This window comes from Hyperoodon ampullatus (assembly GCF_949752795.1).
Source record: "Hyperoodon ampullatus genome assembly, chromosome: 8".
NCBI lineage: Eukaryota > Metazoa > Chordata > Mammalia > Artiodactyla > Ziphiidae > Hyperoodon > Hyperoodon ampullatus.
Genome location: NC_136921.1, coordinates 90,795,209 through 90,820,889, shown reverse-complemented (window position 1 = coordinate 90,820,889; position 25,681 = coordinate 90,795,209). Strand labels below are relative to the sequence as shown.

General features: G+C 38.2%; 1 protein-coding gene across 2 annotated transcripts in view; it reads right to left on the bottom strand.

Moving 5' to 3' along the window:
• The window catches only part of MTX2 (metaxin 2), a gene marked incomplete at its 5' end in the record, with an annotated part of 62,633 nt that extends 48,137 nt beyond the window's left edge, over positions 1-14,496 (bottom strand). For both annotated transcript variants that reach the window (XM_079709786.1, XM_079709787.1), the window contains one exon: positions 14,457-14,496. In XM_079709786.1, the coding sequence (XP_079565912.1) occupies positions 14,457-14,496 (40 nt within the window). The remainder of the gene's footprint in view (positions 1-14,456) is intronic.
• Positions 14,497-25,681: the final 11,185 nt, after the last annotated feature.

The following is a 25,681-nucleotide window of genomic DNA, read 5'->3' as shown; positions in this document are numbered from 1 at the left end:
TGACTCTTCACACAATAAGAGTTTAAAATCATTCTCAGACTTCCCTGGTGGCACAGTGATTAAGAATCCACCTGCCAATGCAGGGAACATGGGTTCGAGCCCTGGTCTGGGAAGATCCCACAGGCCGCGGAGCAACTAAGCCCATGCTCCACAACTACTGAGCCTGCGCTCTAGAGCCCGTGAGCCACAACAACTGGGCCCACGTGACACAACTACTGAAGCCCACGCGCCTAAAGTCCGTGTTCTGCAAGAAAGAGAAGCCAACGCAATGAGAAGCCCAAGCAACACATCGAAGAGTAGCCCCCGCTGGCTGCAACTAGAGAAAGATTGCGCACAGCAACGAAGACCCAACGCAGCCAAAAATAAAAAAATAAATTTATTTAAAAAAAAAAACATTCTCCCATCACCTCAACAGTTGGAGATCAATGTTCATGTCAGAAAGTGGCTCACGTATCGTACAACCCAGGGAATATACCCAATATTTGATAATAATTATAAATGGAATATAACCTTTAAAAATTGTGAATCACTATATTGTACACTTATAACTTATACAATATTGTACATCAACTATACTTCAATTTTTAAAAATTTTAAAGAAGGTGGCTCATGTTAGAGAATGGAGAGGTGTAGTGCCATGCTGTCATTTCCATAAACCTAAAATAGTTCCAATACTTAAAATACAGACAGGTAGTATTTTGTAACACAGTGGTAAGGCTACTCTCTGTCTTAGTCCACCTGGGCTACTATAACAAAATACCACAGACTGGGTGGCTTATAAACAACAGAAATTTGTTTCTCACAGTTCTGGAAGCTCAAAGTCCAACATCAGGGTGCCAGCATGGTTGGGTTCTGGTAGGAGACCTCTTCCAGGTCACTGACTGTGGACTTCTTGCTGGGTCCTCACATGGTGGAAGGGGCTAGGGAGCTCTCTGGGATCTCTTGGCACTAATTCCAATCATAAGGGTTCTGCCCTCATTACCTAATCACCTCCTAACGGTCCCCACCTTCTAATACCATCACCTTGGGATTAGGGTTTCAATGCATAAATTTGGAGGGGACACAAACATTCAGATCACAGGAGCCACTTTAAAAATATACTGCAAGGAAGTGCAGATAGAAAGATTAAAGAATACCTTAGGGCTTCCCTGGTGGCCCAGTGGTTAGGAATCTGCCTGCCAATGCTGGGGACACGGGTTCGTGCCCCGGTCCAGGAAGATCCCACATGCCGCGGAGCGGCTAGGCCCGTGAGCCATGGCCGCTGAGCCTGCACGTCCAGAGCCTGTGCTCCGCAACGGGAGAGGCCGCAACAGTGAGAGGCCCGCGTACCGCAAAAAAAAACAAATAACAAAAAAAAAGAGTACCTTAGATTGAAATAAGGGTCCTGAAGCAAGGAGCAGACATTCTAAGACAGACTAGAGAAGTGTAAGACAAAAATAGAAAGGGATTGCCAAACTTTGGAAGAAGATACACACTAGAACCATTCCCTTGGCTACAAGTTATCATCGGTCCTTAAAAACTTGTTGATTGACGTCAGAATCCACTGAATATTCTTTATTGCTTGTTGCATATAAGTATGTGTAGTAAACTGTACACAGCTCTCATTTTAGAAAGTAAATTAAGCCACATTCTACAAATCCGTTTTATCAGTCATTCAATAAATATTCACAGAACACACACACACACCCCCTGAATATAATGTGCCAGGCACCATTCTAAGCACTAGGGATAAAATTATAAAGAAAATCAAGTGGGCTTCCCTGGTGGCGCAGTGGTTGAGAGTCCGATGCAGGTTTTAGGCCGATGCAGGGGACACGGGTTCGTGCCCCGGTCTGGGAAGATCTCACATGCCACGGAGCAGCTGGGCCCGTGAGCCATGGCCACTGAGCCTGCGCATCCGGAGCCTGTGCTCCGCAATGGGAGAGGCCACAACAGTGAGAGGCCCGCATACAGCAAAAAAAAAAAGAGAAAATCAAGTAACTGCCTTTAAGGCACTTAGACTTTAGTGGTACCATATGGCCCATCTCCCTATCTGTTATCTTTATAATGTTTCAAGTTTAAAACTCTAACGAATACTGGAGCCTATCTGAAAATAACAATAAAGATTATCTGATACACCCCTAACAAGGCTTAATTCTGTCTACATGTTACACAGAACTAAGAAAAAAATTACATAAAACAGTGCACAATCTCCAGAATGCCAAATGAATGCCAATTTACTGAGCCCACAGCAGACAAATCATCAACCCCACAAATCCCTCATCAATATCTCCAACCACCTATTCATTTGTAACAACGTGGTAAACAAAGGACTAAAATGATTCAAAGTGAGGGCACATGAATGAATGATACATTAGAATTAATATCCAAGGCAAATGGGTTCTAATATCCTGCCATTCAGGAGGCAGAAGAAGGAAAGCAAAACAGATTGAAAATTCAGGAAAACTTGTAAAGGGCAGAACTTCTCTCTTACAACCAAAGTTGGTGCCCAAATGAAACTAGAGAATAATGAGAATCTACCTCTTTCTGGTCAAACACTACCTAGACTGCTACTGAGGCAGATGATAATGGTGGGGGGCGGGGGGGGATGGTGACAGCAGTTAAGAGTCCCTTAAGACCCTTACAGCTAGTATCTAGAATATACAAAAAACTTACAACTCAATAACAAAGATGACAAATAACTCAATCCTTTCAATGGGCATAGGATATGAATAGATATTTCTCCAAAGGAGATACATGAATGGCCAAACAAGCACATGAAAAGATACTCAATATCATGAGTCATTAGAGAAATGCAAATCAAAACCACAATGAGATGCCACCACCTCACACCCACTAGAATGGCTTTAATCAACAAGACAGACAATAACAAATGTTTAGAGGATGTACAGCATTTGGAACTCTCACACATTGCTGGTGGGAATATAAAAAGCTTGGAGGTTTTCAAAATGTTAAACACAGAATTGCCATTATGACTCAGCAATTCCATTCCTAGGTATTCACCCAGGAGAAATGGAAAAACATATCCACACAAAGATTTGTACAAGAATGTTCACAGCAGTGTTATTCACAGTAAACAAAAGGTGGAAACAACCTAAACGACCATCAACTGATGAGTCAATAAACTAAATGTGGTATATCCATACCACAAAATACTATTTGGCAATAAAAAAAAGAGCCAAGCATTAATATCTGTTATAACATAGATGAACTTCAAAAGCATTATTCCCAGTGAAAAAAGCCAGTCACTAAAGAAAACACATTGTATGATTCCATTTATATGAAATGTTCAGAATAGGCAAATCTACAGAAACAGAAAGTAGGTTAGTGGTTGACTCAGGCTGGGATGGGAATGGGAATGACTGTAAACAGGCAAGAAATTTCTTTTGGGGGTGATGAAAATGTTTCTTCTACAACTGGATTGTGGTAATAATCACAACTCTGTAAATATATTTTAAAAATTAATTGTACACTTTAAAAGGGTATATAAATTATACCTCAGTAAAACTGAAATAGATTTTAAAAGACTTATTGCATTTATTGTGCACTTAAGTGCTTGACATAGTAACTACCTCACAATAACTTTATGATGTAGACACTACTATTATTATCCCTATTTTACAATAAGAAAATTAAGGAACAACCGTAAGTAATTTGCCAAAGTCACAGTGACTAATAAGTGACAAGAGCCAGGGTTTAAACTCAGGTAGTCTGGCTCCGGATTCAATGAACACAGAACTGTATTAGCTAACTTCTTACAAAGCCCACAAATAAACGTTCTTAGGTAATAATTATAATAATTAATTAATTATAATTAAAGAAATTACAATCATCCTACAAGAATGGTTCTCAACCATTAATGTATATGAATCCCCTAAGGAACTTTGTAAAATTGCATATTTCCACCAAACCCTAAACTCAGAGATTCTGATACTGTAGAAACGAGGGCCAAGAATCCAAACTTGCCACACACACACCAAGTAAATCTGATGCAGATGGTCTGCGACCACCATCAAAAAAAAAAAAAAAAAAAGTACTGTCCACAGGACATGGAGTACACTTGAAATAAGATTAAGTTCTTTTCACCCCTTTGATTCATCTGCCTCATAGAATGTGGCAGTAAGGATCTATGCAGATTAATTTTATTCAAGAAGATTTTTACCCATCTTATTCTACTTAAGTATTTGTGGATATGGCTTAAAGCCATGTTTTAAAACATGCTTTAGTAACATGTTGAAATTTAATAGTGTTCCAGAATAAGCTTTTAAGACTAATGAACTGAGGCTGCACTTGCTTTGGAACCAAAAAGTGGTTAAATGATAGTTTTTCCATTAGATGTAATCAATAAGGAAAGTAAAATTAAGTTAGTAGTTATGAGACTTGAACGTGAGCCCTCTGAACCTATCTATGTGACACTAGAGATCAATTTCAAAATGGTATTCAAGGATCAATTTCATAAAACTGACAAACTTCTGGAGGTTAACAAGGGTGAAGAAAACAAATTCACAGGATCAGCAAGCCAATAACTCAGGCTAAAATGAATACAAGTTAAACGGAAAACCTTCCATTCTTAGTAAGGATTCATGTGTCATCCTCTCAAATGGTTATGTTTAGACTTTGCCCCATTATAAAAAAGATCCACCATTTTTCATTAATTTCCAATAAACAGCAGGCCAACTCCAGGTGACTATGAATAGATATGAACCTTGTAGCTAGGACTCAAAATTTGAATTCTCTTTTTAAAAATGGTAATCTGTAATTCATAAAAGAGGAAACACTGACACCGTGTCTGAACTTTTCTCAGAAATAGAGATGAATATGAGATCAATAGCAGAACTATGCAAAAACAGCTGGTTAAGATTAAAAGTGCAGTATCTGGCCAAAAAACAGAGAGAAGACAAACAGTCCTACACAAGTATCAGACCTCAACATTGTTAACAGTGTTACCCTTCAAGATTTAATGGTTCTCTAAATCTAATCCTAGAAAATGGAAAATAAATGTCCCTCCAACTATGAAACAATCCTCCCCGCTACTCTAAACCAATTACAATCACTGTAACAATAGTACCTATTATTTTAAGTATCTGCCCTTTTCTAGTACATGACATATACTCACTCTCTCATATCAAGCTAGGTAACCAAAGAACTCTCTATTCCTCCTCCCTCACTCCTCTCAGCTAGCCGTGAAACAAATGACTCCCTACAGAGGATGTGATCTGTTGTTATACCTGCAGAAGTCTCAGCAGAATTGCCAGATTCCCCAAGAACAACAACAACAACAACAAAAGAAAAAACAAACAAGAAATAAGATAACATAGACTAACCATCACAGAATCCCTTCATGAACAGAAGCACAGGGATAGAAAATCCTGAGAGAGGCTGAAAAAAAATATATTAAAGCATTTAACTGAACAACCATAGGTTATTAAACTTGGAAAATGTACCAGGGACTATGATAAATAGACAAAGATGAATATAAAACTGCCATTGCTCTCTAAGATCTAATTTTGTTGAGCGGGTGGGGGGCACAGAGCAGAGGGAGTGAGAAGAGGTGACTGAGATGCACATAACCATTTACAATACAATAAATGAATACAGGTGGTGTAGGGAAAAAACATAGGTCTTGAAGTGAGACATGCCTGAGTTCCCCTCCCAACTCTACAACTTATTGCCTAAGTGACCTTAGCCAAGTTGCATAACCTCTTCTTGCCTCATTTACTTCATCTGTAAAAAGGGGAAATATCATCTACCTTGTAAGGTTCTTGGAAGAATAAAATTAGATAAACTACGTAAATGCCATATACAGTCTCTAAGCTCACAGAATGTACTCAATATCAATTATTAATATAAGCATCAGACCAGAGGGATGTATAAAGCACTATAGGAATCCTCTTGAAGAAATACCAATCTGCTTGAGGAAGACAGGAAAGAATTCACGAGAGGAGACGAAATATGAACTGGGTAAAAAAAGTAATCACAAGTGCGCTAGACAGAAGGTCAGGGGCAGGGAGAGTTGAGATGTTCACTAAATATCTAACACCCCTAATTCAGTTTGTATTTGTTTCCATGGATCTGTCCAACACAAGAATGTAAGTTCACCAAACTCAACAACCGTTACTCATTTTTGTACCCCAGCACTTAGCAGAGCACCTAATGCAAATTAGATACTCAACCTAAAAACATATTCTGTGGAAAATACAAGCAGGTCTTTTGCTATCTAAAGCCTAAAAGATACCTGACAGCAGAAAACTGCTATAAGTCTGGAAATAAAACCATCTAACCAAATTAGGAATGATAACATCTCAGGTTAAGCCATGAAGAAACTTCTCTGGTTTATAAAAGTTCTTAGAGATAAAAACATATAATCAGTACAAAAACATAGCTAAGTGTACAAGCATAATGAAATGCTTTTTATGGTTTCTATTTTGCTAATGCAGTTACAGTTAATGGAATTGCCATGACAAAATGATTGTTTTTATGAAAAGAATCTTCTTTATTACTAACCAATCAAATTTCATTTTTATTACTGATGTAGGAAAGTTCAAAACCATGATTCATTTATAGAGCGTACAAAAATAAGAAAAGTGCTCAAGAATAGAGTACAGGATCATTTACAAAGCAATAAAAAATTAAAACGTGCATTTCTCTTACTGGCAAGGCAGAAACTTCTACACATAAATGTCTGTAGCTGGATTTGCTGAATATTATAACTTCTGTCTTTGAACAAAAAATGAGAAGCCTGAATTTAATATCTCATCTTCATGTGACATCTTCAGCCCATCTGAAAACTGCTTATCAAGAAATATCAAAAATGTTTGAAAAACGTTAAGAAGTTTGATGTTTTCTTTCAATTTTCACTCATATATGAAAGGCTTGAGCTAACATTAATAACTCGAAAGTCTTCACAGAAGAAAGACTGACAAATTTTATGGGGCATACATCACCAAAATCTTTTAAGTTAAAAATGAAAAATCATGTAGTTTCAGAGTACAGAATGTTAATGAAGCACACAAGAAAATCAAAACTCACATTATGCTTAATATGGACTATTATACGATCAAAAACAAGCCTTTCAAGTGATCTTAACAGCATACCAAAGTTTTCTAAAAGGAAATAAACACTGCCTTTAAGAATTTGGTTTTTGTGGGCCGTGGCCCCGTGGCCCGTGGCCCCGTGGCCCGTGGCCGCTGGGCCTGTGCATCCGGAGCCTGTGCTCCAGAACGGGAGGGGCCACAACGGTGAGAGGTCCGCATACAGCAAAAAAAAAAAAAAAAGCAATAAGATTGATAAGTAACTACTATAAAAAAAAAAAAAAGAATTTGGTTTTCAACCTGTTCATATGATAAAAGAAAATAGGTCACGCTGCTGTCAATCAACTGTATTTTGCCTCTAATCTGAAGTATAACCTGTTTTGTCTTTGTTTTGCTTCTCCATCTGCCCCTTCAATACCAACTTCACATGTGCCAAGGTGATAAGCACTACGGTATGAGTCTATTCATACAACTAATACAAATGAAAAAAGATTCTCTGAAATGTGATGGCCACTTTAATAACCTCTCAATAATTCCTCAGTGCCTCCCTCAATACTGGAGGATCCTCAGAATGTGGACTACAAATAACTAACAAAATATCTTTATTTTCAAGAGCAAAAGAATTGAATGCATTGTATTTTTTCAAATATCTGGTGCAATTATTAGATATTAGATATACAGATGTAAGAGCCTTGACTACCATTTTCTTCACTCTTAATAAATCTTGTGAGCAATAGCATCACTTCTATCTTACAAAGGACTTTTAACCCGTAGTTTCCACTTTGGGCCTCTAAGACGCTTCTGAAATGCTTTCAAAGTCCAAATTTCCCAGTATTCATGTGGAAGAAAGACGGAATAAAAAGCACTTTACTATTGATATAAAAACAAAAATTTTTAAACATGCCTATACTGATTATACTTACTGTCAAAATGCTTACATATGGGCGCCATGGAACCTGTAAAACTACTTTCCTAGATCATACCATAAATCAATGCAACTGCAAGAATGAAATTAATAATAAATTTAAATAATTAAGCATCTGCATGCCCACAATGAGATAAATGAAATATTCCAAGTCTTCTTTTTCATCCTTTACATAGTTTACAGAGCTTCTAAATAAAGAACAGAACAGATATTGTCCTGATTTCAAAAGATTAATAATCATAGTATGATGAAATTAACTAATATGCTTAAACTATATCAACACATTAGTGAAGTAATAAGATCATTCAGAAACGATGGTATAGAAATGAATAAAAATAAAGACACTTTGGATATTTTACTGACCAAAATGGTAAAGGGATAACAGTACAAAGGTAACATCCTCAGAGGCACCTAGGGAACAAAAGCGGTAACAAACTACCACATACTGAACATACCATGTACTACCCTAGGTGCTTAGAATACATTATAAAATATACTATCCCCTTTTCACAAATAAGGAAACTGTGGCCTAGAAAGCTCTGCCCAAGATCATAAAACAGAAAGCAGAACTGAGCTTAGAATTCAGTTCTGTCTCACTCCAATGGCCTTGTTCCTACCCTTTATACTCTATTACCTAACAGAGTTTCAATTTCCTCATCCATAAAACAAGAAAAATGCCTAACATGATCAAATTGCTAATACTAGCAACTATGTATCAATATATCATCTAGCACAGTGGGTCAAAAATGGACGCTTACTCTTATCATCAACCAGATACTTAGCAGCTAAGTTTTTAAGGCTAAAACCTTTTGGCAATGCTAACAAACAAATCACCACTGAAAAAGTCTCAGAGTATCTATACCTATGACCTATACTGAAGATCCAATTATATAATGAAGATAAATATGGCTGGAACTTATCAAAGGTATAATCTTGAAACAAATATCTTAGAATAATTTATTACAGGAGTAATTTTAATAAAAGTAATAACTATTTACAGATGTTCTATATTATTGAAATAAATTATGTATTCTATTTATAAGTAATTTTAAAAGCTTTACCAAACTTGTATCTTCACACAGGAGGACAGAAGCAAAGTCCAGTAAGAGAAAAACTGATAGGTAAATGAGCTAAAAATAATATTAATGAACACTTATTGAGTGCTTACTATGTGCCAGACACAATGCCAAGCATTTTCTATCTTTTGTCATCTATTCCTTAAATAATCTATAATTATCTTTACCACTTTGCAAGTAAGAAACCTGAGGCTTAAAAAGGCAACTAATTTGCCCAAGGTCACACATTTAGCAAGTAGCTGAATAAAAACCCAGGTCTGACTCTCACTTCCAAGTCCACAGGAAGAAAGCAAGGTGAAGGAAGTGATCAACACTATAGGAGATTCCTGCAGTTTAGCGCTCAGCACCTCTCTAGCTTTTTGTGTGTATCTGGTGGCACTGTGGAGCCCTAAAAGCTGGAGTCACTCCTGGTAAATAGATGGGCAAGTGAGTCAGGCCTGTCCATCACAGTACTCTGTCCTTTTGGCTACAGTGACTACCCCAAATATGGTCATACAACCCAAATGGGAATACTCAATCCTTCCCCGGGATATGTGCCTACCCAACTATCTGAAAAAAAATATATTTTTTAACCTGAAACTCAACTAATGTATTGGAAAATTTTGCCATTTAAAATACAAGTTAAAATGTAAAATACACAGGCTGTTACAAAAGATTTTGAAAACCACTCAATATCCAGGACTACTTTCATCTTCTTTTTAAAGTTCTTAATCTACCATATCATTATCTAGAGATCCAAGCTATTAATTCAAAATCATAAGTTACCATTTATTTCCATGTCACTGAGTTAAAAGAAAAATTCAAAATTCTCTCCCAGTTTAAGAAATTTATCCGAAGAAACTACTCAGATACACAAATATGTATTTGTAAGCACTGTTTACAAAGTCATATACACCTGTGATGGTTTTGAGGCGCATGAAACTGGCTAGACTGAACTACATCTGCCAGAATACCCTTTCTACTGTTTATTAGGGTGAGCTACAAGGGGTATCCTCCAGCAGGTGTTGGGAAGACAGAAGGGAGGCAACAGCCATTTTGTAGCAAACACCTCCCAGTTATTCAAATACTAATCTAGACAGTTGCTGTGAAGGGATTTCGCTGATATAATTAAAGTCCAGGATCAGCTGACTTTGTGTTAATCAAAAGGGAGATTATCCTGGGTGGGTCCAACTTACTAACAGAGGACCTAAGTCCTCCCTGAGCTCGGGCTCTGCAAGCAGCACCTGCGGCACGTGCTCCCTCCTCCTCCTGGACCCCCTTCAGGGTTGTCTGCCTCCGGACTTAGCATTTCTTTGGCCAACCCCACAACAACAGCATAAGCCAGTTCTGTGCGCTCGCGTGTGCATGCATGGGTGGGTGGGTGGGTGGGTGTGTGTGTGGGTGTGTGTGTAGACAGAGCTAGAACTAGCGCTAGAGCTCCTACCACTTCTGCTTCTCAGGCCGAACTAATACAACACCCAAATACCCATCATAATAAGACTAGATAAGCTAATTATGATTTCTCATTACCGTGAAATACTAATGCAACCATTTAACAATGATGATATATATGTCAGCCCATTCATAGACATGGAAAGAGATCTCGATATACTACATGACTAAACAGATTACAAAAAAGTAATCATATTATATATTATTTATGTTCATTTTTTTTATTTGTAGGGAGACTAAATGAGGTAGCTTTGTTCACCAAAGTTTTAATGATGAGGATGAGATTTTAAATTTATGATTTTAGGTGATTTTTACTTTGTATTCTTTTGGATTGTTTTCATTTTCTACAGTAGTAATGCATCATTTTTATTATGAGAAAAAAAGAAAAAACAATAAACCTTTCTTATTACACAGGAAAAGAATGTCAGGTAGACTTACAGGCTAAAATGTGCTCAGAGTCTTAAAGGACAGACAGGAGTTATCCAAGCAAAGTGGACAGTTCAGGGAAAAGGCAACATTTGCCAAAGATGGACACTACTAATAGTTTATTTATTTACTAATAGTTTAGAAAGGCAAGAGTTCAAGGAAAGGGGTGATGAGAGATGAGGCTGGAGAGACAGACTTGGAATAACTCACGGAGGCTCTTGTATGCCTCACTCCATTCTACTGACAGTGGGGAACCAATGAGGTGTTAAAACAAGAGGAGTTAAATCTGCATTTTAGGAAAATAAAAATAAAACAACACAAACAGACAAAAACCCACTGAGGCTTTGCACTGTAGAGGCTGTACTAGAAAGAGACCAGACTGAAAGCAGGAAAACCTATTCAGACACTACTACAGTAATCCAAGCAAGAAATAACAAAGCCCTAAACTAAGGTAATAATATAGCAGTGGAGATGGAGAGAATAGCTACTGAGTCATAATAAGGAGTAAGAACTGAGAGGACTTGGTGAGGGATACACGATACACTAGTGGTAAAGAGACAGAAGTGGTTCATTTAAATGGGGGAGTTCAGAGAAGGCTTTCAAAAAGATGTCCTTATGAATGAGGTTCTCAAGGAGGGCACTTCATGAATATCACAGATAGATGTAAGATGCCGTTAAATGTTTCCAAAAGAAATACCAGTTTGTTGGCCCACTGAAAGAAAGAATAATAAGCAAAGTGTTAAACGCATTAAAAAATAGAGCTCTCAACTACAAAAACAGATTCACATTTACTTATTAAGTTATAACGGGACTATGTAGATATATATCTCTAATCTCTTGAGGTTGATCTCTTCCAAGAAAACCGTATTACTGCCAGAAACAGAATATTGTGATTAGTTGTTGGATTTGAGTCACACTTACAAGTCAATACAAGGTTTCATATAAATTATTGGTATAGCCACCCTTTTTTCGCTGTTGCCAAAATGTAATCTTTCAAATTTTTTAAATTAGAACCATTTAAATTCAAAAGTAAAACATCCTCACTCCACCAACATCCTAACCTTATTACCCTGACAGTACTAGTTAAAATTAGTTGAATATTCTTCTACATTTTTCTTTGCTTACATATACATGTTTATACAGGGTTCATTTATTTAACAGTGGGTTCATACTATATACATATACACACATACACTATTCTATAACTTGTTTTTACTTAAGATAATCAGAGTTTTCAAGCCAATGCATTTAACAGATATACCTCTCCATTTTTAGTATCTGTAATAATGTGGGCATGCCATAGGACATTTCTGGGTTTTTGCTATTACAAATAATACTACAATTATTACTGTTGTATATTTCTTTAAATACTGGTCCTTCGGGCTTCCCTGGTGGCGTAGTGGTTGAGAGTCCGCCTGCCGATGCAGGGGACACGGGTTCGTGCCCCGGTCCAGGAAGATCCCACATGCCGCGGAGCAGCTAGGCCTGTGAGCCATGGTCGCTGAGCCTGTGTGTCCGGAGCCTGTGCTCCGCAACGGGAGAGGCCACAACAGTGAGAGCCCCGCATACCGCAAAAAAAAAAAAAAAAATACTGGTCCTTCTATTTCTATCAGATAAATCCCATGAAGAAGAATTTCTGGGTCAATTAACAGCATTTAAATAAATATTGTTATGTTAAGTTCCCAAAAAGCAGTGATTTCTTACAGACTCACCAATAATTTGAGGGTCCAACTGAGTGGAAATTAGTGGAGAGCATCTTTTCATACCTTCACTGCTGATTTGCATTTCCCCTTTTGTGAACTGCCTGTTCTTGTCCTTCATCTTTGATTCTGTTGGACTGTCTTTTTCTTAATTTGTAGAAACTTATGTCTCTTATCATACAAAGCTTTTTAAATTTATGTGCAATAAAATCCATAATTTTTTTCTTCCATGAACTCTTAATTCTGTGTCTTGCTTGGGCCTCCTACGCTATATCTCCTATATTTTTTCCTAATTATTTTATTACAATTTGGTTTTTGTTCTTATTTTACACTTAAATCTTTAATTCATCTGGAATTTATTCTAGCAATGTTATGACTTAGGAGTTGTCCCAACACCATTTATTGAATTATCCATCTATAAACGCCTCCTCCTAGAGTGACCACTACAAATAGCAAAGATGACAGACTGATAAAATTCCTAGAAATTCTTAAATTTCACTAATGGAGGCAAAGTTCCAAACTTATTAAAAGCAGGTCCTCAAGATACTAGAGACACGGACTTTCCTGGTGGTGCAGTGGTTAAGAATCCACCTGCAAATGCAGGGGACAGGGGTTCTAGCCCTGGTCCGGGAAGATGCCACATGCTGCGGAGCAACGAAGCCCGTGCGCCACAACTACTGAGCCTGCGCTCTACAGCCCACGAGCCACAACTACTGAGCCCACGTACCACAACTACTGAAGCTCACATGCCTAGAGCCCGTGCTCTGCAAGAGAAGCCACTGCAATGAGAAGCCTGCACACCGCTCACTGCAACTAGAGAGAAGCCCTCACGCAGCAATGAAGACCCAAGGCAGCCAAAAATAAATAAATAAATTTAAAAAAGAAAAAAGATACTAGAGACAAAATAAGTATTATCCCAGCTTTCATGAAGCTTGCAATCTAGTGGGAGCTTCCCTCTCTTTTAGAAAACAGTCTTTAAGTGAAAAAAGGAAAAAAGAAGTATATGCTCACACAAATGCAATGAAAAACATTTTGGCAAATTCTGTAACACATTCAGTACTTTCCATTTCAAAAATACTACCTTATTGTAAATGTACCTATTTATCCTCGTGACTGAATATTTACCGTACTCACCGTGAGAATACTGCTAGGATGTTTAAGATTAACTCCATTTAAAGATTAACTATTACCCATCAACCTACACCTACAATAGTCTCCTCACTTTCTCAACAATATGTAATTTCTTTCACTACAGTAAGAACCTCGATAACAGAAATACATTATAAATCTATTTACATCAGTCATGTTCAGTCCGTCAAGTCAAAGGTGTTTCCAAAAATTCATGTAGACTTAAAAATGTGTCAATGAATCCTAGAGACGTAGCAAATGATAATACTGTGCTGCTCGGAGAGGAAACTTCGGTGGCCACTCAAATGACAACGGCGACTCACTAGTGACCATCACCTTAAACTTCAGGTCCCACACCGAGGCTGCCCCCATACTTAATCACTGAAGCCTTCGGAAGCCCTGCCCCTGTGGCCACGCCCCCACCTTAATTCCAACCCACGGCGTTCTCCACGCACCCCAACACCTCCAGACCCAGTGGGCAGCTGGACAAAGCAGTGCCCAGGAAAAGCAGATGGAACTCCCAGTCCTACCGGGTGACCTTGGCCAAGTTTCTCCCCCTCCGTTTTCTCATCTATAAGATGCGGCTGGTAGTCAGTGCCCACCTCCATCCCCAGGCCTGGGTTCAGCGTCTAATGCTACAAGGCTGGAGGAAACATGCAGTCCTAAAGCCCACAGTGCTCCCCACGACTGCCCCACGCCGGTCCCCGCCTCCGTCCGGGACCGCGGCCATGCACGCTACCTGCAATCTGCGAGACGAAGGCTTCTGCCACTAGAGACATGTCGGCTGGGCGGCCCTGGGCCCGCGGTTCCTACACCCCGGGAACCTCAGCGAACTCCTGCGCAACCCGGCGATTTCTGGCACCTAACAGACCTGGCCCCGGCTGAGGCTCGGACTAGCAAAGCCCACTATCGCGGCGGCCGAGGCTGCTCGGGCGGCGAAGACCCCAAGGTTACCGCCAGGCCAGGCCAGGAACTTCCGGCGCAGCTGACAGCGGCGAGCGAGCACTTCCGCCGACGCCGCCTCTGACTCCTCCCAGCTGTGCGGTTCCGGGGTCACGGTGGGCGGGGGGAGGGGAGGGAGAGGGGAGAAGGGTGTTTGATTCCCGACTCCAGCCTACCCGGCAGGCGGGGGTACCCCAGAGGTTTTCTAAGCGAGGATTTTGTAAGCAAGTAACTTTTTTTTTTTAAGTCGTTTCAAACAACAAGCGTTTATTTGCTCTTGATTGTATAGGTTGGTGATTTTTTTTAATTCTTTTTTTTTTTTTTTTTTTTTTTCCGATGCGCTGGCCTCTCCCGTTGCGGAGCACAGGCTCCGGACGCGCAGGCTCAGCGGGCATGGCTCACAGGCCCAGCCGCTCCACGGCATGTGGGATCTTCCTGGACCGGGGCACGAACCCGTGTCCCCTGCATCGGCAGGCGGACTCTCAACCACTGCGCCACCAGGGAAGCCCCCTTAACTCTATTTTTTTATATACGTTTTAAAGGTTAAACTTCATTTACAGTTATTATGAAGTATTGGCTATATTCCCCGTGTTGTATTGATACAGTGCATCCCTGTAGCTAATCTTACACCCCGTAGTTTGTACCTCCCACTCCGCCACCCCTGTATTGCCTCTACCCGCCGCCACTGGTAACCATTAATTTGTTCTCTATATCCGTGAGTCTGTTTCCTTTTTGTTATATTCACAAATACAATATTTGTTGTATTTTTTTAGATTCCACAAATAAGGGATATCATCAAGGCAAGTAACAGTTTTAAGTGTCCACTGGATACTAGGCACGTAAAAAATATATACAGTATTCTATTTCATGTCATCCTCTAGATGACCAATAAGATGAAGTTATTGCCATTTTACAGATAAAGAAACAGGCTTAGGGATTTTAAACTGCCTGCGCAGGGAGTCCACTCAAGCCCAGATTCAAACCCACATTAATTTCCTCTGTTCAACTATACTGTTAGGTTGATTAGTCCATGGACAGATGTTAGTGTTTATTTCTTTATTCAAACATGCTTGCCAGAGAGAAGGCGGCTTGAGCAGCACCTAAGCTAAAAGTTTGCCCTTCATCTCTGTACACCTGAAATGAAGCTCATCTTGGAGAATAAAATACTCTAGTCACACACTTCAGTTCATCCCTTTCAGGGGTAAGAGGGGCCGGAAGAGGAGACACCTAAATCCCATAGGTGACTTTTTACCCCTTAACCTAATAACTTTTTAAATTATATATAAACAATTCAAGAAAAATCAGACTATATTACAGATTTAGAGGAATGAAATATTACAAGTGAAACAGACTTCAGAGATCATCTGGAGGGCCAAAGCCCCTCTTTCACTGATGATAAACAGGTTCAGAGTGATGAGGTGACTCATTTTAAATCACACAGTAATTGGAAATCCAAGCCATAGCAATTAGGCAAGAAAAGGAAATAATAGAAATTCAGTTTGGAAATGAAGAAGAAAAACTGTCACTATTTGCAGATGCTATGATATTAAATGTAGAAAACCCTAAAGACCACCAAAAAAACTTTAATAAATGAATTCAGTGAAGTTTCAGGATACAAAATCAATACATAGAAATCTGTTGTTTCCATACAGTAACAACAAAATGTCATAAAGAAAAATTAAGAAAACAATCCCATTTACAATTCCATCAAAAATAATAAAATAGGGACTTCCCTGGTGGTGCAGTGGTTAAGAATCGGCCTGCCAATGCAAGAGACACAGGTTCGAGCCCTGGACCAGGAAGATCCCACATGCCACGGAGCAACTAAGCCCGCATGCCACAGCTACTGAAGCCTGCTCACCTAGAGCCCATGTTCCACAACAAGAGAAGCCACCGCAACAAGAAGCCCACGCACCACAACGAAGAGTAGCCCCCACTCGCCGCAACTAGAGAAAGCCCGTGCACAGCAACGAAGACCCAACACAGCCAAAAATAAATAAATAAATAAATTTATAAAAAATAATAATAATAATTGATTTTTAAAAATTGAAGAAGACACAAATAAATGGAAAATATTCTGTGCTATGAATTGGAAGAATTAATATTTTTAAAATGTCCATAATGCCCAAAGCAATATACAGATTCAATGCAATCCCTATAAAAATTCCAATGGCATTTTTCACAGAAATAGAACAAACAATTCTAAAATTTGTATGGAACCACAAAAAACTCCAAATAGCCAAAGTAATCTTGAGAAAGAAGAGCAAAGCTGGAGGCATCATGCTTCCTGGTTTCAAACTATTTATATTACAAAGCAGTAGTAATCTAAAGAGAATGGTATTAGCATAAAAGCAGACACATGGATTAATAGAACAGAATAGAAAGCTCAGAAATAAACCAATGTATATGTCAGTTAATTTATGACAAAGGAGCCAAGGATATACAGTGGGGAAAGGACAATCTCTTCAATAAATGATACTGGGAAAACTGGACAGCTGCATGCAAAGGATGAAACTGGACCGCTACCTTACACCATACACAAAAATTAACTCAAAATGGATTAAAGACTTGAATATAAGACCTAAAACCATAAATCTCCTAGAAGAAAACATGGGTAGTAAGCAACTTGACATCAGTCTTGGTGATGATTTTTTTGGATTTGATACCAAAAGTAAAGGCAACAAAAGTGAAAATAAACAAGTGAGACTACATCAAACTAAGAAGCTCTGCACAGCAAAGGAAACAATCAACAAAATGAAAAGGCAACCTACTGAACGGGATAAAATATTTGCAAATCATATATCTGTTAAGGGGTTAATATCTATAATACATAAAGAACTCATACAACTCAATATTTTTAAAAATATGATTTAAAAATGGGAAGAGGGAATTCCCTGGCAGTCCAGTGTTTAGGACTCTGTGCTTTCACTGCTCAGGGCCCCGGGCTCAATACCTGGTCAGGGAACTAAGATCCCACAAGCTGTGCAGTGCAGCCAAAATAAAATAAAATAAAGTAAAATAGAAATGGTCAGACAACTTGAACAGACTTTTTTCCAAAGAAGACATACAGATGGCCAACATGAAAAGATGTTCAACATCACAAATCATCAGGGAAGTGCAATTCGAAATCACAATGAGATACACCTCACACCTGTTAGAACAGCTATCATCAAAAAGTCAAGAAATAACATTGTTGGTGACGATATGGAGAAAAGGGAACCTTGTGCACTGTAGATGAGAATGTAAATTGGTGTAGCCACTATGGAAAACAGTATAAAGTTTCCTCAAAATAATTAAAATTAGAACTACCATACAAACCAACAATTCCAATCCTGGGTGTTCATTTGAAGAAAGCAAAACACTAACTCGAAAAGATATATGCACCCCCATGTTCACAGCATTATTTACAATAGCCAAGATTTGGAAGCAACCTCAGTGTCCATCAGCAGATGAATGGATAAAGAAGATGTGGTATTCATATATACATGCGATGGGGTATTATTCAGCCATACAAAATAATGAAATCTTGCCATTTGCAACAACATGGATGGACCTTGAGGGCATTATGCTAACTGAAATAAGTCAGAGAAAGACAAATAACATATGATCTCATTTATAAGTGAAATCTAAAAAAAAGAAAGAAAGAAAAGAAAAAAAGCTTATAGATACAGAGAACAGATTGGTGGTTGCCAGAGGCGGGGTGTAAGTATTAGGTGAAATGGCTGAAGGGCGTCAAAAGGTACAAACTTCCAGTTATAAAATAAGTCAAGGGGATATAATGTACATCGTGGTGACCATAGTTAACAATAATGTATTGCATATTTTAAAATTGCTAAATCTTAAAAGTTCACATCACAAGAAAAAATAGAATAAATCTTAAAAGTTCTCATCACAAGAAAAAACTTCTGTAACTATGTATAGTGACAGACTGTTAACTAGACTTATTGTGGTGATCATTTTGCAACTATACATACAAACGTGGAATCATTTAGCTGTACATCTGAAACTCATATAATGTTGTATGTCAATCATACCTCAATAAAAAAAGAATCACACAGTACATTTAAAAGTCAGATAGCTTACTAAGTTTCTGCAAAGAAACCTGATGTTCCAAAAATTATTACCCATGACATTTAGAAAGCAATGTCTCCTTTCTTTATGCTTCCATAGGTCTCTAAAACTGTGTGACAGTTTATTGTTCATATTTCTGCCTCCTTAACTAGTGCGTTAGTTTCATAACAGATAACCACAAACTGAGTGGCTAAAAACAGTAGAAATTTATTCTCTCAAAAATGTGGAAGCTAGAAGTCTGAAATCAAGGTGTGAACAGAGCCATGCTTTCTCTCCAAGCTGCAGGGAAGAATTCTTAGGGAATTCCTCTTTGTAGCTTTCGGGGGTTGCCAGCAATCTGTCCTTGGCCTTCTTTGGCTTATAGACACATCACTCAAATCTCTGCCTCCGTCATCACACGGTGTTCTCCCTCTGTGTCTATGTGGGCACATTTCCCTCTTCTTATAAGGCACCAGTCATTGGCTTAGGGCCCACCCTAATCCAGTATGACCTCATCTTAAATTGGTTTCATCTGCAAAGACCCTATTTCCAACTAAGGTCACATTCACAGGTACCAGGGTTTAGAAATGTGTACATATCTTATTGGGGGTGGGGGGAGGGAACACAGTCCTACCCACTGTACTAGATAATAAATTTTTAAGGATAAGTCATCAATATTTGTATCACCCTCTACAACTAGGAAACTTATTAAACTAAATTTAACTTTACCAAAAACTCACGGGGACATAAACATAGTAGTGTTTAAGAAGCAGCATCAGGCTTCCCTGGTGGCGCAGTGGTTGAGTCTGCCTGCCAAGGCAGGGGACACGGGTTCGTGCCCCAGTCCGGAAGGATCCCCCATGCCGTGGAGCAGCTGGGCCCGTGAGCCATGGCTGCTGAGCCTGTGCGTCCGGAGCCTGTGCTCCGCAACGGGAGAGGCCACAACAATGAGAGGCCTGCGTACTGCAAAAAAAAGCAGCATCTTCTCTCTGGCTGAGATTCAGAGTTGCCAAGAGGCAGAGATAATAGGTTTTCTCTTGTGCTGAAGGATTTTGAAGGACTTAACACTGATAGTAAAGTGTATGTATGCTATGCCCAGTTTCCTCCTCCTCATCCCATGGATGACATTGACCAAGGGAAATGAGCTGTTCCGGGTACTTTGGTGTCAATTGAAAGAAAAATTTTCAGTTCCTGTCTGTTCTCTCACAACAGGGAATTATATATAACTTTTAAAAGTGAAGAATATCCATCATCTGTTCAAGTTCTATTACCAAGTTTAGTTTGTCACCTTTAAAAAGCTGAAGATAGAATGTTTTGACTGCTTTTTGACACAAGCAGGGTTTTTTTTTTTAAAGAATTCTCCATATCATAGACTCTGTGTGGGAACCTGAACAAAAGCCCTGAGAAAGTGCTGAGGATTTGGACTGGCAAAAACAAAACAAGTCCAAAGGGCAGAGGTGAGCCCCAAAATGGAAGAGAATGGCAAGAGCCAGGGACTGGCCACACATGTAAGAGAAACAGAACAAGATTAGAAGAAAAGGAGAATTCACCCTCGATATTTCAGTTAAGCGTCTATGACTTGATGCGTGGTACATGGATGAGCTGGGCTGGCTGAAAGGTACTGCGTTGGGACTGACACCAATCCTGTTCTAGCAAGCTTTCGAGAAAAAAACAAAGATCTGCTGGGGAAACTGTCTATGCTCAACTCTTTCTTCCCTGTAGCCAGGGAAAGAGAATCATTGGCACCATATGGATTCACTTTTTCTCCCTGACTGATGGTTCTTTGCTTCCCAAACAGGCTAATTTGTGCTGGAAAGAATCTATAAATGTGGGAGGTCTTTATTACTAAAAATTAAATCCAATAAAATGCAGATGTCCTGACGGTGCCCACAAACAAGCTGTCTTTGTAATAAATAGCCAACTGGAGAAAATATATTTATACATCTGCATTAGAACAACTGTCAGATTTAAAACCGAAGATCTGTTTAAGATCACCACAATTAGGGAACATACAAGAAAACAAGCCACTGGAATTTCTAAGAATGAGGTTATAAAACAAAAGTGCTAGGGAATTCATATGTTACTAAAAGGATAATCACACAATTATATAAAATAAAATATTAATGCATGACGCTAACAGCCTTACTGTTTGCCCTAACAAAATCACTCTTCTTGCAAAACTGTTCCGTCAATGTCATTTTCATGTCTTAATCTGGATTTTATATTACCATGTTAAATTAAAAATATATAGTGATCATGATGAATATATGCTTTATTAAGCTTAAAGTACTAAGGCATTTTATCTTCATTTCATTTTCCTGTAGCAGAATGTTAATATTTTAAATGTAAATATTTTCTTTTTTCAAAAATGCCTGCAAGAGAAAATTTGAGGCTGAGATTTCTTCAAAATTATACTGTTTACTTAAGAATGATACAATAAATTCAGGTCTTTTTTATCAAATTAGTTCCCCCCAATTCCCATCAACAGAATTAACTATGATTAATTCAATCAATCCAAATAGAGTGTTAATATAGTTAAAAACACTAAGGTAACCATGTTATGCACCAGAGCTTTTCTGTTCATCTGTTAACAGTTTTTACTTCTTTAAAAACAATGGAACTGTAGGCAACTATAAGCAATCTAATATATTACAGAGATTTTTTTTTAAGGGTACAGAAATGTGACAGCTGTTGGTTCTTATCTCTCTCAACCCCTCTTTCCCGCATTTTGTTTAATTCCTAATAAATCATGGTCAATCCAGGACTATTAGGTTCTTACCTCTTTCTCAGTTTCTGATCCCACCCTCCTGCATTTTAGGTTAGCACACCCTCCTATGAACTGCAAGTCTATTGGCCTACACTTTGGGAACTATCTACATTATCAATTCTAGTGGGCCTAGATTCTTCAAACATTAACTGGTTATCAAAAGAAGTGAAAATGCTTAATTTCCAAAATATTCTGCAGAATATGTATGTTACCTCATTTTCACAGCTTTACGTTATTCTTGGGAGCTGAGCCTCTTAACCATATCTACTGAGGGTGCTCTTCACTGGTGGTGGATAAATGTCTTATCTACAGTTACAGGAACTGAATGAGTTAGGACTTTTCTGGTTGCAAGTTATAAAAACACAATTAAACCTAACATAAGAAAGTTTAAGTTTTTTGCCTCATAGTGGCAAAAAAGACACGAGAGTAATTCCCAGAACTAAATGAAGAGCTCTAGGAACCAGGACCTTAGTGCTTCAGCTCTCTGTCTCACCACCTCTCACCTCTGTTCAGCTTTATTATTTTTTTTATTGAAGACACACCTTCTCCCAGATGGCAGGAAAAGTAGCTGCCAGCAGCACTGACTTAACATCTTCCTAGTTGGGCAACCCCAACTTCCTTAAATCAATCCCAGGGAAGAATGATAATTGCTTGGATGTTCTCACCTCTGGATTAATATTTTGTCCAAGTGAATGGGTTCAGTGATCAACCAGGCCAGTGAGAAATCGGACCTGTTATAAGAAGGAAAAATGGAAGAAAAGATGCTAGGAGCCAAAACCATAGTACCACAGTCTACAGTAAAACTCAAGAGTGCTACACTGTGGCTGCCACTTGCTTTAAAACTAGAAAAGCCATTTAAGCTCTTTGGTATTTTTCATTTCCACAAAGGGCATAATAAAATGTAATGACGCCTTAACTACAGTCTCTGAGGTGGGGGAAGGAGAAAGAAATTCAGATGATTGTGTTAACTAAAAGGAAGAGCTGAGGATACCTTCAACAAGTTATATTTATTATTTATGTATATTTATTATGACATTATTATACTTACAGAGAAGTAATTACTTTTACATAAATGTAATAAGCTAACTCAGTCCTAAATCATTATAGCAGTAAACTTACAGGTTTGCAAAACAAAACGAAAAACCCACACACAATTGTCGCATCCCTTGGTGTATATATTATCCTTCCAGAGCTGGCTAACAAGGATATACACTTTCTGAAGCTATAAATAATATGTGTGAATATAACAACATGGAAACATGAAAAATATGAATGATGCAATGTTAAGTAATAACAGCAGAATGTATTTTATTGTGAATACCACTATGTAAAAATGTGTACGAAAAAAAACTGGGTGGGATTTCTCAAATGTGGTAAAACTGCCACAACAAAGGGATGGGATTTTGATTTTTTTTCTTTTGGCTGTCTTCTAAACTTTCTGTCATATTTTCTACCACTTTTACGACTTAGGAAAAAAGTGTTTTTATCACACTGAGTAGAAGGTGGCTAAGAGGGCAAGCACGCCGGCCTGTCTACATGCAGGCCTCACAGTACAGGTCTCCACGGCCTTAATTATACTCTTGAGAACCTGCCTTAACCAGTTCCATGTTCCATAGCAGAGATTCACTGCTACGGTAATGAGAGAAGTACACGTGCAGACAGAACAACATCCAAAATACATTACGGCTTGATTGCATGTCCTTAGTCAATGCTGCACACACCTGGATGAGACATATCTCAATGCGTGACCCCCATCGTCAAATACTGATTGGTGCATTGAATAGGGAGAAACCAGCAAACTTTGTAGACTGGTTATAGAGACTCTTGCTTTTGATGATGGTTTGGCATTGACTTTAAACTTTGTCTGAGTTTTCATATTTTACCGTATAACCCTTAAACAAAGCTGAAGAGGAAAGTGGTTAAGGAACCTGAAGCAAGAGTGTCTACAACATGTGTGTCACCAACAACTGGTAAAGAATGGGCCTAAGACAGCAGAAATTTGAAAGTACCCCTGAGCACTTGGAGACACTTCGAGGAAAAGGTTCTCATTATGAAAAAATAGGTCACCTCTGATATAGAGTTGGCATCTATAAGATTATGTCCATCAACATGGCCACCACTGTTTTCCTTTGCCCTTTTTTCAAATCAGAATCTGTATTAGAGCATGAGATTTATTCACTCATTCATTCATTCATCAGGTAATTATGGGACCCTGTTTTGTAATGCTAGGCCCTTAACATGATCATGGAGATACTATGGTGAACAAAATTCAGTGTCTGCTCTGAATTACCATCTAATTGAGATGGACCCAGTTGAGAAGATGGACAAGCAAACAAGCCATTTCAACAGTGTAACAAGCGTTATGAGTGTCCAAACCCATTCAAAGTCACAGGCAATGTGACCTAAGAAATATTTTAAGTTGCTGTGTTGCCATAGCTACCACAACTCTTCAGGGTAAGTGAAATGCTCTTGCCAGGACACCAAATGCCTTTCTGAAATTCGATGTCTGAAAATTAACTCCTTAGGCTGGTACGTAGTGCACCTTCAGTAACCTGAAAACTCATCAAATATCTTAGCCTTCACAGGGGTAATCAGCAACTTTATTTTGGCACATGTGTGAACCTCACAGTCTCTCAGGGGCACAACGTGCTTCTGTTCATGGCAAGTCATCATTTTTTTCCTTTCTAGATAAAATGAAAATATCTCACCATATACTCCTCAAAATTAAAAGCAACGATTTTAAGCTGTTGGTCAGTTCAAATTTCAGCATGAAACATTTGGTATCTTACCAGCTTCCCTTTTTTTCAAAACAGTATCCCAGAAATAAAACACAGGAACTCAAAAGGAACAGAAGCAACTAATATTGGAAAGCAGCACTTCTCATCAATCACAGCAATGTTTCCCATTTTCTTCCTGGAAACTTTTTAATAAGTGACTGAATATTTCTCTCTTTGCTGTTGAACACGGTCATTCACATGAACCCACATGAACTTTACTGAGATCTTCTATTTAGTTTTGTCTGTATTTTACTGTCAGTAAAGAACCTAATTCCAACTATAAAAGTCACAAAGAATAACTGCCTTTGCTTTGTTTAAAGTCGTATTTATAACACCACTATTGTTGTTAGGCTACTACTCCAAAACCATGAGGAAAAGGTACTATATGAGGAGCACTCAAAGTACATTAGTTGCATCTCAACTGTAATCTAAGGCTGAAGTATTAAAAACTCAAATAGGAAGGCCTTTCACTAGCTAAGGAGGGATAAGAGAATTTTGTTTCTTTGCACAGGACTCCCTCATCCAGTTTTCTCCAGAAGATTTGTAGCTAAACGCCCCCATATCTGAGAAAGAGAACCTGCCTATATAATGTATTTAGAAAGATGTAGTTTCACACATACATAAACACAAGTGTGAAAAACAATGAATCTCAGTATCTTAAAATGCGTTGAAGACAGAATGAAAAAAGATGATACCTAAGAGAATTTTTTTAATAATAATAAATTTACTTTGGTATCTAACAACTTAAAGGTCATATAAGTAGCCAATATATTCCTATGATAAACTAAAAATATATCTTTCAACTTTTCTTTAATGTCCATCATGTTGAAGTGTATGTTAACAGCAAGATATAAGGCTTTTAGAAAAAGAATGGCATACTGGAAAACACTTTAAGCTTACCAGCACTGCCTGATCATTTTGCGGTAAGAAAGCAAATTAAGGAAAGTGTAAGTTGGATTAAAACACACAATAACAAGCCTAAAATTAAAATTAGTATCATAGCCTTTCCAGTATTTTTTAAAATTTCAGTTCCTGAGTATTGAAGTATATCTTCCTAGTAGCTGTAGTTAAGTCCTTTTATCGAATTATTTTTAACTATTGCTTTGAATAATTTTAGACTTACAGAAAAGTGACAAAAATTGTACAGAGTTCCCATATACAATTTATTCAGTTCTATCTAATGTTAATATCTTAGAGAAAAATATAATTTTATATTTTATGTAAATACAAAATTGTATTTGTAAATGTAATGTATTTGTAAAATGTATGTACATTTGTAAATGTAAAATAAAACATAATAAAATTACTGAAACCAAGAAATGAACAGTGATATAATACCATTAGCGAATCTACAGACATATACTAATTTCTCCAGTTTTCCTACTAACTTACTTTTCCTGGTCCAGGCTCTCACGTGCATTTAGTTGT